Source organism: Notamacropus eugenii, chromosome X (genome assembly GCF_028372415.1).
Source record: "Notamacropus eugenii isolate mMacEug1 chromosome X, mMacEug1.pri_v2, whole genome shotgun sequence".
NCBI classification, from domain to species: Eukaryota; Metazoa; Chordata; class Mammalia; order Diprotodontia; family Macropodidae; genus Notamacropus; species Notamacropus eugenii.
Window position 1 is genome coordinate 102,369,447 of NC_092879.1, and position 15,228 is coordinate 102,384,674.

The 15,228-nt window shown below is 55.6% G+C and overlaps 3 protein-coding genes across 19 annotated transcripts in view; all 3 read right to left on the bottom strand.

The window, feature by feature from the left end:
* Positions 1-992: 992 nt before the first annotated feature.
* LOC140516214 (uncharacterized) lies at positions 993-9,308 on the bottom strand. Of its 3 annotated transcripts, XM_072627249.1 has the most exons (13): positions 9,115-9,308; positions 8,713-8,887; positions 7,953-8,197; positions 6,882-7,027; positions 5,061-6,792; positions 4,790-4,961; positions 4,253-4,521; positions 3,846-3,979; positions 3,538-3,766; positions 3,242-3,377; positions 2,757-3,004; positions 1,703-1,836; positions 993-1,520 (listed from the first exon to the last, which is right to left on the bottom strand). In XM_072627249.1, the coding sequence occupies exons 1-13, from the start codon at positions 9,170-9,172 to the stop codon at positions 1,248-1,250; spliced, it is 3,951 nt and encodes a 1,316-aa protein (XP_072483350.1). In that variant the 5' UTR covers positions 9,173-9,308; the 3' UTR covers positions 993-1,247. The 3 variants fall into 3 exon arrangements, with proteins under 3 accessions (XP_072483350.1, XP_072483349.1, XP_072483351.1); XM_072627248.1 differs by having other exon boundaries at positions 8,713-9,134; XM_072627250.1 differs by lacking the exons at positions 993-1,520; positions 1,703-1,836; positions 2,757-3,004; positions 3,242-3,377 and adding an exon at positions 3,011-3,206 and having other exon boundaries at positions 8,713-9,134.
* A 134-nt stretch (positions 9,309-9,442) lies between these two features.
* On the bottom strand, positions 9,443-13,537 carry LOC140516215 (uncharacterized). Of its 2 annotated transcripts, none has more exons than XM_072627252.1 (7): positions 13,367-13,537; positions 12,903-13,094; positions 12,304-12,512; positions 11,690-11,945; positions 10,401-11,254; positions 10,076-10,122; positions 9,443-9,908 (listed from the first exon to the last, which is right to left on the bottom strand). In XM_072627252.1, exons 1-7 carry the CDS (start codon positions 13,445-13,447, stop codon positions 9,505-9,507), a joined length of 2,043 nt encoding a protein of 680 aa, XP_072483353.1. In that variant the 5' UTR covers positions 13,448-13,537; the 3' UTR covers positions 9,443-9,504. The 2 variants fall into 2 exon arrangements, with proteins under 2 accessions (XP_072483353.1, XP_072483352.1); XM_072627251.1 differs by having other exon boundaries at positions 13,334-13,537.
* A 1,072-nt stretch (positions 13,538-14,609) lies between these two features.
* Positions 14,610-15,228, bottom strand: part of HUWE1 (HECT, UBA and WWE domain containing E3 ubiquitin protein ligase 1) — a 109,158-nt gene continuing 108,539 nt past the window's right edge. For all 14 annotated transcript variants that reach the window (XR_011971316.1, XM_072627235.1, XM_072627237.1 and 11 more), the window contains one exon: positions 14,610-15,182. Coding sequence is in view for 13 of the 14 variants with exons in the window: in XM_072627235.1 (XP_072483336.1) it covers positions 15,080-15,182 (103 nt within the window). In the remaining variant the exon portion in view is untranslated. The remainder of the gene's footprint in view (positions 15,183-15,228) is intronic.

Sequence of the window (15,228 nt, forward strand, 5' to 3'; positions counted from 1 at the left end):
CATTCCACACTGCCACCAGTTTACCCAGTGCCTTTACCTGAACTATTGCTATTTCGTATTTGATCCTGGAGTTTACTGAATCCGTGTGTGTGTGTGTGTGTGTATGTGTGTCTGTGTGTGTGTGTGTGAGTGTGTGTGTGTGTGTGTAACATGATCACATCTGGGGTTTGGGAAAAATCCCTTTGGTGGCTAAATGTAAGCTGGACTGACACAGGCAGACTCTCCCCCCTCCCCTTTCCCCACCATCTTCCACCTCCAGCAGCTGCCACAGCAGACAAGGCGTGAAGGTGATAATGCTGCATCAGGTGGGGGTAGGTGTCACAGGAGAGAAGCAGTGGATTTGACAGATGCAGCAGAAGTGACATCCATAGGCCTTGGAACCATATTGGATACGGGGAGGAGGGGGACGGGGCGGGGGTAGGGGAATGATAATGGATTGAGAAGTCCAGCAAAATGCCTAGGTTGGGAGCCTGAAGAACTGGGAGGATGGGGGTGGTGCCTTCCCCAGTAAAGGGGAAGGTACTAGGGGGCAGAATTTACAAAGATAATGAGTTCCCTTTTGGACATGTTGAGTTTAAGATGTCTACTAGACATCCACTTCAAGATGTCGTGAGCCCACTTGTCTCCATAATGGAAATCCATCTGGTGAGTAGGGCAGGTCAGGAAGGAATCCCAGGCCAATGTGTGCGGCATCAAGAGAGGAACAGCCTGGGCCAGTCAAGTACAAGATTTGTCACCTTTTCCTAACTCATGGAGGGGATACAGGGGAAATCCGAGTCAATTCTGGCTATTACACAAGAGGAGCCAGGAAAGAAGGAAGATGTTGATGAAGAGGCCATGGAAAGGTCATTGGTAATGTTGGAGAGGGCTGTTATTGAAGGTGTCAGAGAAATGGGTATATTTGGGTGTAGCTCCCTCGGCCACAAGGACTTGCTCTATGTAACTGCTGGGATCAACACACAAGAAATTCAATTTCCCAAGAGGCCTTTACAGAGAATGTAACTATTTATTTTTGGTGAAGGAAAGGGGGTCATCTAGGGAGGTCAAGGTGCATGTGGAGTTCCCTACTGGTATGTCTCTAGCACACTCTTGCCCCACCTCTCAAAGACATTGGAAGTAGGAGATAAATGATGGGGGGAAAGGGGATGGCTTCTCTCCTGGCCAATTCTAATGTTTCAGTGTCCATTTTGGCTGTAGACAGGATGAGCCCCATGGAGACTTGGGTGAGGTTGGGTGGTGTGGTAGCCCTATGGTATGAGGAACTCCTGCCAGAGGGTCAACAGTGGAAAGAGAGTAAGAGGGCCCCTGGCCCCTGCCGCAGACACAATAGGGACACGCCTCCCCACTGACTGATTGAGTGACATGTGGTCAGTCTGGACAGAAGAGGTGTTGGAGATCCATGGGAAGTAAGGAGCCAGGAGAAAGGCAAGAGACTTGATGCTGAGGAGTCCAGTCTGCCTCCAGGTCCCATTCACACCTCCTGAGCGGCACAACAGGGCACTGCCTGGGCCCATGAGATCCTGCAGCACAAGCCGAGCACCCTGAGACCACGATTGGGGCCCTCCCCTTGGTTCTAGCCCAGCTCCTCTCTCTAACCCCTCCCCCATCCCTGAGCCCACCAATGGTGAACCTGGCTCAAGTTCCTGACCTCTTGCCTTTGCTTCCTCCCCTCCACCCCCAACGCTGAGTATGAACCACTCACCAAAGCCATTTGGAATTCTGGCAACCGGGGACCTAAGCAGAGCACAGAGCTCCTGACACCAGGGAAATGCTGTGCACAGGCCAAAGCATCCTTCACCTGAACCTGGAAAGCTTGTGGGTATCGGTCTGTCTCACCTGCAAACAGCAGGGGAAATCAGTCTCCCTGGCCCTGTGGCTTGGGGGTTAGTGGGTGGGGTAGCGTGACAACAGGAGAGGGGAGTCAGGGGCAGCCCTCAGCCTTCTTGGTCTCATCTGCCTAGATCTGTCTTGTTCATTATCCCTACTGTGCGCTCTGATGCAGAGCAGTGGGATGTACTGCTCTAGTCTGACTCTGTGTTTGGGCCCCAACCTGCTTATCTAGGGGATGGGTCCTGGGCTGAAGGAAGCAGAGAAGCAGCTTTTATGACCAGAGGCTTCCCCCTGGTTATAGCTTTGCTAGAGAGCCTCTCTGCTCATATACCTCTATCTGCCTCTCCGTCCCCCAAGAGACCCTGGGAAAAGGACCAGTGCTGTGAGCTCTCTGAGCATCTGTAAAGTGAGGGGATTGGCTCTTCTGGTCTGTCAGGGCCTCATTCCATGTCTAACTCTAACCTTTTGCTCTCCTCTTCCATTGGACTGTGATCAAAAACTCACTCAAGAACCAGACAGCCTGGAGTCAGGAAGATCTGAGCTCCAGTGTAGCTTCAGACACTTTGTAGGTGGTGACCTGGGGCAGACTGCTTTGCCTCTGTCTACCTCAGTTTCCTCATCTAACAGCCCCTCCTTCCCAGGGCTGTTGGAAGGGTCCAGTGAAATTCTCTTTGCAAAGCGTGAGCTTTAAGCCAACAGATGCAGGTGAACAGGCAAGTGGGCTGCATGTGGAGGGCTGATTACCAGAGACAGAATTTTGGAGGGTCCACCATCCACAACTCAAAAGGCAGAACAAAGGCTGATGCTGCCAAAAGGGTTCCCAAGACCTCATCCAAGGACAACTTTCTAACTCAGGCCTGACTGGAAAGACAATCTGGCTGCCCTCCTGCAGTGCTTAAGGCAGTCACTAGCTGAGTGCAGCTCACCCTCTCGGAGTTCCCGGGCCCCCGTGAGCCAGCATTCAGCATTGTGCACGTCCTTCACATGGCCCACAGGGGCCAGGGGCTGGGTAGGCGCCAGAGGCTTCTGCAGGAGGATCAGAGCCAGATCATTCCAGGAGACCCCATTCACCACCTGGTACTGCTCATGCAGAACAACACTGGAGACCCGTGCAGCTGTCATGTGGCCTCCAGGCTGTGGAAGCCCCAGGAACACTGCCATGTTCTCTGATCTCCTATCATGGAACAAGAAATGGTGCCAGTGGTCCCACTTGTCAGTCCTTCTTCCCTCATCCCGCCATGCTCAGCCTTGAATGGTATGACTGGCTTTGTCCAACCATGAGGGAACAGCTAGTATCTCCACCTCCCCTTCTCCAGTGGCCTCATCAACATGTGGTTGGCTCCGCAGCTTCCCCATCACATATGAGCCCTGATTCGCTGTGGAAGGAGCCTACTGTCAGCTAAGTGCTTACATGTCCCGGATACAGTGGGCTGAGGTGAGGACCCAGGAAGGGCTGAGGATGGACCCACTGCAAATGGTGTTGTCACAGGTCACGATGAGAGCTTGCCATGGCATGGCAAAGCGCAGTGAAATTCGATTCACCAGGGCTGGAGATAGGCACCAAGCTATGAAGTTGGGCCCTTCCAAACCCCATCCAGGGAACCCTCCCCCCCTTCCTCTCCCCCTCCTCCTCCCCTTCCTGCTTTGGTTTCCCCAAGGGTCAGGTCCAGGGCCCCTAGTAGGAGGTTAGGAGGAAGGGTCACTCACCTTCAGGATTGGGCAGGGAAGAGAGGGTGGGCCTGGGGGCAGGCTTGGCCCAGGGTGGGTGCTGGGGCTTTGTGGAGGCCCTGAGCCAAGAGCTGAAGGGGTGGATTTGACTGAAGACATAGGGCCGAGTGCAGGTCTCATCAAAAGCAGTGAGGGCACCCATCTGTACCCAGGGGGTCTCCTCTGGGCACAGCTTCGGGCGGCACATCAGGGGGGCTCCCAGGTCTCCCTGCCAGGGGAGAGATAAGATGAGGTGAGAGAGAGGGCCACGAGGGCCAGAGAGCCCCAAGGGTAGGGGTACTCCTCACCTTGCAGCTGCTCTGGCCTATCACCTTCTTGGCTTGCACACAGAAAGCCTTCAAGTTCTTGATGGGCCAATAATGGGCACAGTTGCTAACCTCAACCACATCCAGTCGCTGCTTCTGCATTGTGACCAGGTTCCCTGGATGGGATGGAATGGAAGGCACCCTCATCCTCACTGAGCCTTAGACCATGATCAAAGGGCCAGCTTGGGGGGCAGAGCACCTGCTTTCAAACCCTGACTCCACCATTTCGAGCTGGGTGACTTGGAGGGAGTCCTTTGAGGCCTCAGTTTCTACATCTGAAAAATGACAGGATTGGTCTCCAGAACTCCTAGCCCTCTGGGTCTGCCTCATTGACCTCCTAGCACCATCTTCTTTGGCTTGTACTCCCAGTTTCTGGGCTCAAGACTCACCTTTGATCAAGGTCCAGCCAGGGATCCAGCAGTCATAGAGATGGAGTTGAGACTCTGCTAATGGCTTTTCCGGGGACTCCTCTAGGCACACAGCCAGGACCCTGGGCTGGAAGTGCAAGGGCTCCTGGAGGAGGATGAGACCCAAGCCCATGGGCCCTTCTATCCCAAAGTATGGCAGGGCCCGGTGGATACCCACAAGTTGGGCCCGAACCTGGTCTTCAAGGTTGTTGACGCCCGCCTGCACGCGGGCCAGGCTTTCTGAATTTCGTCTGCAGGAAGATGCAAAGTGTGTGTATGTATGTGTGTGTGTGTGTGTGTGTGTGTGTGTGTGTGTGTGTGTGTATGTGTGCGTGTGTGTGTGTGTGTGTGTGTGTGTGTAGATGTGGGTGATGTGCATGTGGTCAGCGAGCCCACAAATGGGGGAGAGTGGCTATCTTGGGTCCCATCAACGGGAAGGATGGTGGGCAGAGAAAGGCAGGAATGAGGAGACCCTCTGGGGCCCTCCCTCCCCCCTACATTCAGCTTTGGGGCACTCACATGATGTTGGCACAGCTGGCGGTGGTTAGGACCCACCACTCATTCAGGATGGAGCCCGAACAGAAGTGGGACAGAGAGAACTGCAGTGACACCACCCAGGGGAACTCACCTTCCTCTGCCTCCCAGCAGTTGGGGCACCGAGCTGCAAAGCCCGGCCGCATCCCACACCCAGCTGTTCAGGAAAAAGGTCAGGCCAGACTGAGCCTGGGAGCTGGGCACCCCACCCCAACCCCTGCCTCTGGAGCTACTGTTGAAGGATGAGCTAACTCACCTATCCCTTGCTGGGAGGACAAGGCCGTCTGGAAGAGCCAATAGGCTTGGAAGTTGCTCCTCCAACCCAGGCCCAAGCGACACTGGGCCAAGGTGACCCCGAGGGGCAGCTCCTCTGGCTGCTGGCGGATGTCAGGGCCCCTGAACTGAGTGGTTTCTACAGAAGGGGGCAGGGGGGAAGGGGAGGGGTAGGGGGCAGAGGAAGATGACAAGGAAGGGCCAGGCCATGATGGAGGCATTGATGGTCTTGAGGGGCCCCAGGCCAATGCCTGCATATCTCCAGGGAAGGGAGCAAGGTGAGTCTGAGAAGGGTCTGGGGACAATGACTGGGATGAAGGGAAAAATCTGGGGGAGAGGAAAGGGCCTGGGTAGGTGAGGGAGCCTGAGGACAATGGAGCTGGTGAAGGCAGGATGGAGGGTGCCAGGGCTCTGGCTGGAGCGGGGCCAGCCCATGGGATAATAGCTTTGGAGGCTCTCCCAGTCACAGGCCCGGCCCAGGGCATGATGGCACCCACAGCTGGCGTTGGCACAGCCCAGACCCCAGCTGCATCAGCCACTGGCTGGGGCACAGGTGAGGCAACATGGGCTGGATTGCTCTCCCGCTGAGTCTGGGCTTTAGCAGGCTCCTGCGCACGCTGAGGCTGAAGACCAGCTGCTTCTGCCTCAGATGGAACCCAGGGCCCAGCTATCTCTTGTGCTTCTGGTTTAGGGACCATCCAGGGCCTGGCTCTCTTAGGTGCTGGCTGGGCCTGGGATCTGGCTTCTGGGGGAGCCTCTACTTCAGCTGGATTTGCTTTGGCAAGAACCCAGGGTCCAATAATATCACTTGCTGACTGACCAGGAGATCCAGCAGCTGGATGAGTTTGGGGCCTGGCTGCATGTGCCTTAGAAACCCTGGGGAATCTGCCTGTTTCAGTCAGCAGATGAGGCTGTGATCTGGATGCCAATAAAGTTTGAGAGAGAGCCCAGGGACTCATGGTGTCAGCCACCCACTGAGGAGGCCAGAGTCCAGCAAGGGCTGTCTTGGGGACATTTGAGGGCCCAAGTGGATTGGCTTTAGGATGAGCCTGGGGCCTGGCTGGCTTCTCAGCCTGGTGAGTCTGACCTTCATTGGCACTCTGGAGAGTCTTTGGTCTGACCGCGTTCTGAGCTTTCCTGAGGCCCAAGTAAGCTGATTGAGGCTTTGGTCCAGGCACGTGCTCACCCTGCTGAGGCTGGGATCTGGCTTTGTTGGGAACTGAGTGGGTCTGAACTAGGGCTGGCTCATGGACAGGCTGAAAAGGCCCAGGCTGATCTTGGGACATCTGCACCTGGGGCTCTCCAGTGGGAGGGAGTGCCTGGAACTCAGCTGTCTCATCATGGAGGAGCCAAGTGGCAGCTCCAGGAAGCTTGACCTCTGAGGGCGATCGTACAGCCAGAGAAAGCTGCTTATCCTTCCCGCCACCCCCAAGCCCAGGGGCATTGTGTACGCGGCTGATTTCTTCTTGGGAAGAGGACAGCCGGGGAGTGACCTGCAACCCCAAGCTGGCGATGGGACTGCTGTCTGGATGGCTGCAGGGGAATGTCAGAGGCTGCTTCTGGGTAGCCTGGACCACAGCATCCATCCAGCTGAGGTATGGAGTTATGCGGACAGCGAGGACGGGGACATAGCAGATCTTTGTGGGCGCACTGACCAGCCCCACAAGCTCCCAGCGGTTTCCAAAATGGCAGAGGACCGGGCTGCCAGGCTGCACCTGCATAGGGCAGGGGGAGGGGGAGGGATGACTGTATGACCTCTGGGGGATGAGGGAGACCCTCCCCCGCACCCTGGGCCAAGCATTACCCAACAGTCTGGGCCTGGCCAGGAATCGCTCCAAATGCAAAGACTTTCAGGCTCAGGAAGTTGGACTCCCAAGTGACGGCAGGCCCAGGACCCCAGGAACTTCACCATCATCCTCTTGGCTGGTGTGAGTCCAGGCTCTCGGGGATCTAGAGGAGATATGGGAACAAAATGTGAAGCCTGTTTCCGCCCTCTCTCTTGGACTCTGAAATCAGAGTGAGAGAATCCCGTGGTGGACCCTCCCAGTGCTGACTGTGAGAAATGAGGCTTTGACTGGGATTTGGGGAACAGGCCAGTGCTGCCACTCTGCACAGGGTCAGTAAAGGGAAGGAGGGTGAGAAAGGGAAGGAGTGAGCACCAAGAGCAGCCACGGCTCTCTCCAGGCCGGAGAACAAGGGAATGCTGTGCAATTTGCTAAAACAGTGACAAAATCCATGTCATGCTGTTATCACGAAGAGATGATGAAATGTGGCTCTTCCAGGAATGGCCTCTGTGTCTCGGGCTCTTATTCCTATGAATGCTACAATGGCAGAAACGGATAATGGCTCATCAGCTTTGCAGATGGGACCAATGAGGGAGGAGCACAATTTTCTGCTTCGGTCAGGACTAGTGGAGAGCTGGGAATCTGGGTGACTCGTGAGCCCCTTTGGGCTGCGTTACTAGAAGGGGTGAAGCGATGAGCTGGGGAGTGCCCAGGAGGGCTGCTGGAGGGGAGGGCGCTATTTCAGGTCCCAAGAGAAGGCTTAGCCTGGAGATGGGCCATTTCCTGACAATGTGCCTCCGGCATCCTCTCTCTTGCCAAGCCTTGCAGGACCAGGGTTAGGGTTCAAATGTGCCCTTGATTTGGAGCCAGAAGGATGACTTTCTGTTGGAATACCAGCTTCACCCTTGGAGACTATGAGCAGCTGCCAGGTCCTTCCTCCTCAGCCATTTGCTGAGCTGATTGGAGGCCTAGTTCCACTAGTTTAAGGCTCAATCCTTTCTAGTTGGAGAATGTTTTCCTTTGGTCCTTCAAATTTTGGGATGGGGTGGGTGGGAAGTAGCAGCAAGCTCCATCTTCCTCAAGGGACTTACTCTGATGCTGATAGACCTCACATGGCTGATGTCCACAGAAGGGGCAGGTTTTTTTGGCCTTGCTAGTGTCTCGGGCCAACTGGACTTGACCCCCAACCAGTCTGGCTGGCTGATGAAGGAGGACCATGCCCAGGTCACTCTTGGCTGCAATGGCCCTGGCTGGGGGCACAAAGTTGGGGTGCAGGCAGATCCAGGAGCCGTTGAGCCAGGTTCCTGAGCCCCTCATAGGCAGGAGGCCTGGATTTCTGAAGGGGGATAATGAGAGGAATTCAGCTCCCTGGAACAGGAAGAGGGATGTACGAAGACTAATCGTCATCCAGCAGTCGAATGATCAGCCACCAAGTAGTTATTAACTAGGCATGTGTGTGCATTCCAGGGACAGGAGACAGCTAGTACAGTATAAAGACATACAGATGGGACATGGGGTGGGTGCCACATGGCTAAACTGGACAACGTGGGAATTGGCTACAGCAGGAAGGGGCCAGTGTGAATGTAGTATTAGTAAAGGCCTCATTCAACCAATACGACTGCATCCCCACATCCACTGGTGATGGAGAGTCCATATTAATCTATGCAGAGAATTGACACACCATCCCCCCAATCCAAAATATACTCGACAGACCTCATCCTTCCTTCCAAGGGACAGCTTTGCATGTGTTGCCTCCCCTAGGGCCCATTTATTCTACCCTACTGTGGCAGGCTGGAGAAGGCTGGAGTCCCATCCTCCCAAATCCCTCTGCCCTCTTCCTTGGGCACGTACACATTTTTCAGACAGCTGGCAGTGGAGAGGACCCACCAGTGGTTCAGGAGCACCCCCTGGCAGACCCCAGCCACAGATACCAGCCACGGCACCTTCTCATGGCTGCCCACGACCTGGTTGTTTCTTGGCCTTCTTAGGGTTTCCCAGTCCTGCTTTGACTTCTGAGGGCTGGAGACTATAGATGTGGGAAGGATGGAGAAGGTGGGGTGGCCAGGGCCCATGAAGCATAGCCTCCCCCCAACCCCCCCACCATTATGTCCCTGGAATACATTTCCTGTTCTGTTTTGTTCTAAGAGGATAGAAAGAGAGGGAGAGTGAGGGGAGGGCATGGTCAGGCTTGGGAGGGAGAGGAAAAGAAAGGAGACCTCAGCTATGGTATGTTCTGTGTTTCCTGGGACTTACAGCCAGCAACACAGGAGAGAACCAGGCTTAGCCCCCAGAGGCCCAAAACAGCCTTCATCACCCTGGAATGGCGTCCTCAATGCCTAGGATGCTCAAGCTCTGCCTGCTCCGGAGCTTGCGGAACCTTTGAGGTCACAGGGCCCCCCCCACTGTGACATCGGCAGTGTCGTTGTCAGTCACCGTCCAGCTCCTGCTCCGGCCCAGCCCACGCCCCCTTTTCACCCACACTCAGTGTCAGCTGACTCAGCCAGAGGCGCAGAGGAGGAGGAAGGCAAAGGAACAGAGGAGAGAGGTCTGTCCAGGGCTTAAAGGATGGAGAATTAGCCAGTCATGGGGCCAAACATGATTCTTTAATATCCGAGCCCACTGGCTTTTCTCTGTGGCCCTAGGCTAATGCTGGGACTCCAGGGAGGGGACAGGGCTTGGCACAGGCCCCTTGGCATCTCCCATTGAGTCCATCGGCAGGCTGAATAGTTGTTGCTGCTCCCCCTCCCCCTCCCCCTCCTCCTCCCCCTCCCCCTCCCCCTCATCCTCCTCCCCTTCTTCTTCCTCCCCCTCCTCCTCCTCTGCTGACATCGGTGATAGTATGTCTGCGATGGTCTCCATCTCTAGCTCAGCACTCTTCACATTCTCCAGGATAGTGCTTATGTCGATCTCAGTGGTGAAGGCCTTGCAGGCTTCTGCTGCATCCCCAACATTGGTGAGGACTGAGGTGCTTTTGGTGCTCTGGCTAGAGCGGGAGAAGCTGCGCAAGAAGGAGGCGATACGGCTGGGCTTCTTAGTCGGGGCAGTGGCTGGAAATGGGATGCGAAAAGAAGCCAATGAGAGACTAAAGTCTGGGGATCACACACAGCATCTTTGTCGTCCTCCCTCCTTCGCCTCCCCCTCCCCCTCCTCCTCCCCTTTTCTGGAAGATGGCTGTCAGCTGGGAAAGACAGAGGATGAGCAGAAAGTGGCTTACGGGGGGCACTGGCTGAGCTCTTACTCTTCACCGATTTATGAGAGGTCCTGGAGGTGTGGGACAAGGCAAAGAAAATGTCCAAAGTTAGACTGAGGGTGAAAGCTCATCAAAGGGGTGATAATGATCTGAGTCTTGAAAAGAGAAGCCCCTCTGCCCCTTCACATTTTGTTTTGTTTAACGTTGGAATAATAAAGAGAATTCAACTCTATAAAAAAAAAAGACCTTTTCTAGGCAAAGTGAAATCCCCTGTCAGGATCCTTCTTTTGGGGGGGGGAACAGTGGGAAAGGGGGAGTGCATGGCCAGCTGACAAACGACTCCTCTCACCTGGAACCCTTTGCAGATGGGCTGCGGCTGGTGGCTTTGCGGGAACATGGGCTGTGGCGGCTTCCCCGGGGTCGGTGGCTGGATTTCTGGGTCTCCTTGGGAGTCATAGCCCTCCGAGATGACCTGTGACCACTGCTGCTTTCGTTCTCGGCCCCTTTGTGGGGTTGGCCTTCTCTGTGCTGGGAGTGCCTCCGCGATGACTTTCCTTCCTTGGGTGCCTTGGGGCTGGCCATGGTCACCCTCTGACTTCCATCCAGCTCACTTATGTAGCCCTCACTCTGCAAGGTGGACACGAGGCGGGACTCGGGCCCAAGTGGGGTGATGGTTCCTAGGCCTGCTACAGCTATGCTCCCAGGTCCAGCAGAGGCCATGCTTACGTGGCCTGAGGGGGTGGTTAGGCTATCCGTGCCCACAGAAGCTATGCTCATCGAGTCTGGTGACATGCTGGCAGCACCAGCCAGCCCTAGACTCACACTGCTGGCAGATATGGTCTCTGTTATCTGCCCAGTTGCAGTCCCAGCCAGGGCTACACTGAGGCCTGGCCCCTCACCTCCTGCTGTGGCTGCCCCCATGCCTGGGGAGCCCCCAGCCATGGCCTTGCTGGTGGGACCCCTGCTGGCAGCAGCTACCACGGCCATGCTTGGGATGGATGGTGTACTGGGTGGGGACATGCTGGGCACCCCTTGGATGGTGTAGTGATGGGTCATCAGGTCCTTCTCAGTGACTCTTGGGCTAGGGAAGCCTTCCCCAGCTGCAGCTGCCATGTTGATTTTGTGGCTGGGCCTGTCAGGCATTATGTGAAGACTCTGGATACTCACTTTATCCTGCTCCTCTTCACTGTGGAGAATTGGCTCCTGGGAGTAGGGCCGAGGAGGAAAGAAAGAGGCAGGGGTCAAGGTCAGGTCATAAACTGCCTAGGTTAGTAGAATGGAGGAAGAAACTAAGGAGGCTTCAGGGAATTCCGTGGAGTGTTGTGTGTTGTTCCTATAGAAAAACACAGCTTTGCCAACTCTCTCCATCCCCCCAATCCCCCACCTCCCATTTTCCTGACTGGGCTTGGGGTTGGTAATCAAGGCCTTCCCTGTGAACCCTAGAACAGAGGCCAAAGCAGGAAGTTGGACACTGTCATCAGCTGAGAGGCTTGGCCAAGAACACTAATCAAATTGCTCATCACTTTCCCTGCCCCCCCCATTCTCTAGCCTGTGTGATTAGAGAAGACAGGGATGTGGGGAGGCCCTGGGAGGCCCGGCTGGACAAGACCCAGCTGGACAAGACCCAGCTCGACTCACAGGAGATTTCTCTTCAGCCATGAAAACAGGCACTTCGACCCCATCCCCAGCAGGAATGGCATGGGTGCTGCTGTAGCCCTCAACCGGGGGCCGCAGGAGGTAGATGAGCTTCTCCCAGTAGGAGAAGAGGTCCTCACGGGCATCGGAAGACGGGCAGAGTTGCAGGTAGAACGATCGGCCGCTAGCCAGCTTCAGCCGAAGCTGCTGCTTGTCACGATCATGCAGAGAAATCTTCACAAATTTCAGGGGGAGTAGCCTGCAGCCCCCCACCCCAGGAAGTAAGTATGTTCCGCAGTCCGACCTCCTCCTCCTCCTCCAACCCCCACCCTCCCCCAGCGCTGGCTGCTTGAGACCTTAAGTGGCACACTGGGGGTGCAGGCTCTGCTGGGAGCTGACACCTCATTTTCCAGGTGAGAGAGAGATGGAAATGGGGGATCTTGAGAAGGTCTTGTCATTTAGAAGTCCATGGGTTTTGACCTAAATTCAGTTACTCTCTAAGTGACTTGGTTAAGACCATGTTGGCTGGCATGTTTAGCAGGTTATCTGAGCTGACAACCAGGATGCTGAAAGGCTGTTCTGGTAAGGGATGGGACATGTGTAGTGGCTGGGCTCACCTGGTTAGCTCCAGGGTTTTTGAAGGGTGAGGGTGCTGCATCTTGGTCTTGGAGCTGGCTTTTGGAGGGGGCTGGTCCTCAATGTGTGCAACAGGCCGGGCCAGGAGCATGACATTGGGCAAAGGCAGAATGGGGCTGGTGGATGCAATGCCCACAGTCACCATGCGTACCCGGTTATGCACGTCAATCACTTCCCCTCTCTTGCTGATCTGCAAGGGGGAGAGACCAGAAGCCCAGTTCCCAAGAGATCCTCTTCCTCTTCCTCCTCCTCTGGATGGACATTATCTAAGACTGCCAGATGATCAATCCCTCACCAAATTCAAACCTCCTGGTTCACTATTTGAGGCCCTCCCCAGCCCACTCTCAAGTGGAATCCTCTCAGACCTCAATGTGTCCTGCTCAGCCAAGCCTTGTCCTTGTGTCTTCATTCAACCCATGGACAGACCCGGGATTCATGGACCTGCCTCACTTAGGCACCAAATGGTGCTGCTACTGCTAGCCACTGCCACCATCAGACTAGGACAGTCAGTGGGCATGAGGAACCTGGGCCCAGAGCTAGTGTGAGTTCCTGGGGGTGGGAAGTTTCCCAGGGGAGGCACCTGAATGAAGTCGCTCTCGAACATGGGGGCATACTTGAAAGCATCGTATTCCCCCTTGTACAGCTGCTTCTGCAGCTCCCCCATGGATGTGTTGAACATGCCCACAGCGTGCCCGCTGGCTGCTGTATAGTAAGGGAGCATGGACTCGCTGCTCACGGTCCTCCCTTCCTTTCTTTTCTTCCAAATGGACAGCTGCACTCGAGCGGGCAGTAGCGGGCAGAGGGCAGTAGGTGACAGCAGGCAGCAGAAGGCAGAGTGAGCAGCAGGTGGCCAAGTGGGCAGAGGGTGAGCAAAAGGGCAGGGCAGGGCAGAGCAAAGAAAGGTTAGGGCTTAAAGGATTTTCCTGACACCCCCCCTCCCCCGACCTTTGGGAAAGGGAGGGGCCCACAGCCGCTGGGTGGGGGGCAGGCAGGACTGAAGGGCTGCCTCACCAGGGGCCCTGCCACCCCATGGGGGGGGGTCACCTCTGCTAGATCAAGGTCGCCACCTCCGTAAGAGGGAATTTCGGAAGCATCCATGGTCACTGTCCCCAGTGTTTCTTCCATCCCTCCCCCCTCCCCCCCTCCGTCCTCCAGGCCTTTGATAATTGTGGGGGACAGGCAGACGGGCGGCTAAGTGGGAGTGCAAGCGCAGCGGCTACACTGCCTTCCTCCCTCGATTTGCGCTCCAATCCTCGAACCCTCGTTTGCTAGTTCAGCAGCTCGGTCAGAGGCGGAGCCGAGGAGGGAAGGGCCCGAAAGAGGCGTGGGGAGGGGGGACGGCGGGGGCGGGATGCCGTTTTTCCTCCCTCCCTCCCTCCAACCATCTGCGTGCAGCCGCGATGTCGGGTTTTATAGCGGCGACGTGAAGGGGGCGGCCCTCTGTGACAGTGCCCCCCCTCTGTGACCCCCTCGGCCCCGCCCCCAGCCGACGATCACGCCCCCTGGGGTAGGCGTGTGCCCACACACAGGTCCACACAGGTATACACGGACACAGGAGTAGCGGTACACACGCAGAAACGTACACGAACACACACAGGCGCACAGACACACAAAAACCACCCACCGCCCGGGCCTCTTTCAAACTAAAGCTTTATTGAAGTGTTTGGGTCCTTTCATCCTCTTCCTTCTCCTCTTCTGGAGCCTGGGGGGGGAGGGGAAGGGGCGGTAAAGCCAAGTGGGTCAATACTGATTAGTCCGGCAACGACGGTCAGGTCAGACTGAGAGGCAAGGAGAAAATGGCGCCCCAGCCTGGGGAAGCGCTGGCCCCGACTCCGGTGCTGATTCTGGTCCTAGCTCACGGTCCCTCCCTTCCTCCCACTCCCCCCACAGCTTCCAATGAATTCGATTTTCTTTTTTGAGTTCATTGAATAAATATAAAAGTGGAAATAAAGGCCCAATAGTCTCCAAGAGCTGCAGTTTTTTCTCCCAACTATTCCCAGACCCCTCCTCCCACCTGCAATGGACCGGCCTAGGGTGGTAGGGAGTCCACCCACCAGACCTAGAAGGGGCTGGCCTCATCTCTTTGGGATCCAAGCTCTTCCTTATTTCTAGAAGGAGGCCATGATCAATGAACGTTACACCTGGGGCATCCTCGGCAGATCAAAGCTTGAACCCTCTTCTTTTGAGGAAAGCCAGGATAGAACAACTGGCAAGCCTTAAGAAAACCCCCTTTTCCATAGGCTGGTGGCAGAGAAGCAGAACAAACATAGGCTTGGGGAGAGGGAGGTCTTGCCAAGAACGCTTTATTGTAACCCTCACCTGGAGCCAGGGAGGCCAATGCCCATCCCCTCCCACTGACTCATTAAATGTGCGCACCAACACATTCCAAGCAGGAATTAAGAAATGCAAACAGAACCAAAAATATATATATATGTATATATATATATATAATTTTTCCGCTTCTTCCCCCATCCAAATGCTTCAAGTTTCAACACAGCTAATTTTCCAAGGAAGTGAAAGGCCCGGGGGTGGCCGCTGCCAGCTTTTCCACTCTTCGAATGGGGTGAGCGCACTGGGGAAGGGGCAGGACAAGGGTTGGGCGGTTGGTTGATTACTGGTTAAGTTTCTTTCTGAGGTGTGTAAAACGTTTTTGTGGGTTCTTGTGTGTAAGGGTCTCCCCCTCCTTTTTATCCTCTCCCTATCCCCAAGTCTGACAGTAGACAAAAGTTACAGGGCGGCAGCGGCAGCCCCTCGGGCCTACGCCAGCCCGAAGCCCTCTGAGCACTCCTGGATGGCCAACAGCAGCATATGGCGCAGCTTCTCGTAGCTCTCATAGGCCGGCAGGTCCAGCTGATTGAAACTACAAGGATGGGATCACAGAGACTCAGTCAGTGATCACTAACCCT

What these genes read in the sequence shown, in the direction of transcription:
- LOC140516214 (XM_072627248.1), bottom strand. Translation starts at nt 9,041, where the DNA reads ATGCCCTCCCCTCACTCTCCCTCTCTTTCTATCCTCTTAGAACAAAAC. An exon ending in TGGCTGGACCTTGATCAAAG is followed by an intron (nt 3,980 to 4,252) that starts GTGAGTCTTGAG and finishes CATCCCATCCAG; the next exon opens with GGAACCTGGTCACAATGCAG. An exon ending in CAGAATTCCAAATGGCTTTG is followed by an intron (nt 1,521 to 1,702) that starts GTGAGTGGTTCA and finishes CTTGTGCTGCAG; the next exon opens with GATCTCATGGGCCCAGGCAG.
- LOC140516215 (XM_072627251.1), bottom strand. Translation starts at nt 13,447, where the DNA reads ATGGAAGAAACACTGGGGACAGTGACCATGGATGCTTCCGAAATTCCC. An exon ending in ATGGGGTGGCAGGGCCCCTG is followed by an intron (nt 13,095 to 13,333) that starts GTGAGGCAGCCC and finishes GCTCGAGTGCAG; the next exon opens with CTGTCCATTTGGAAGAAAAG. An exon ending in AAAACCCTGGAGCTAACCAG is followed by an intron (nt 11,946 to 12,303) that starts GTGAGCCCAGCC and finishes GGGGGGCTGCAG; the next exon opens with GCTACTCCCCCTGAAATTTG.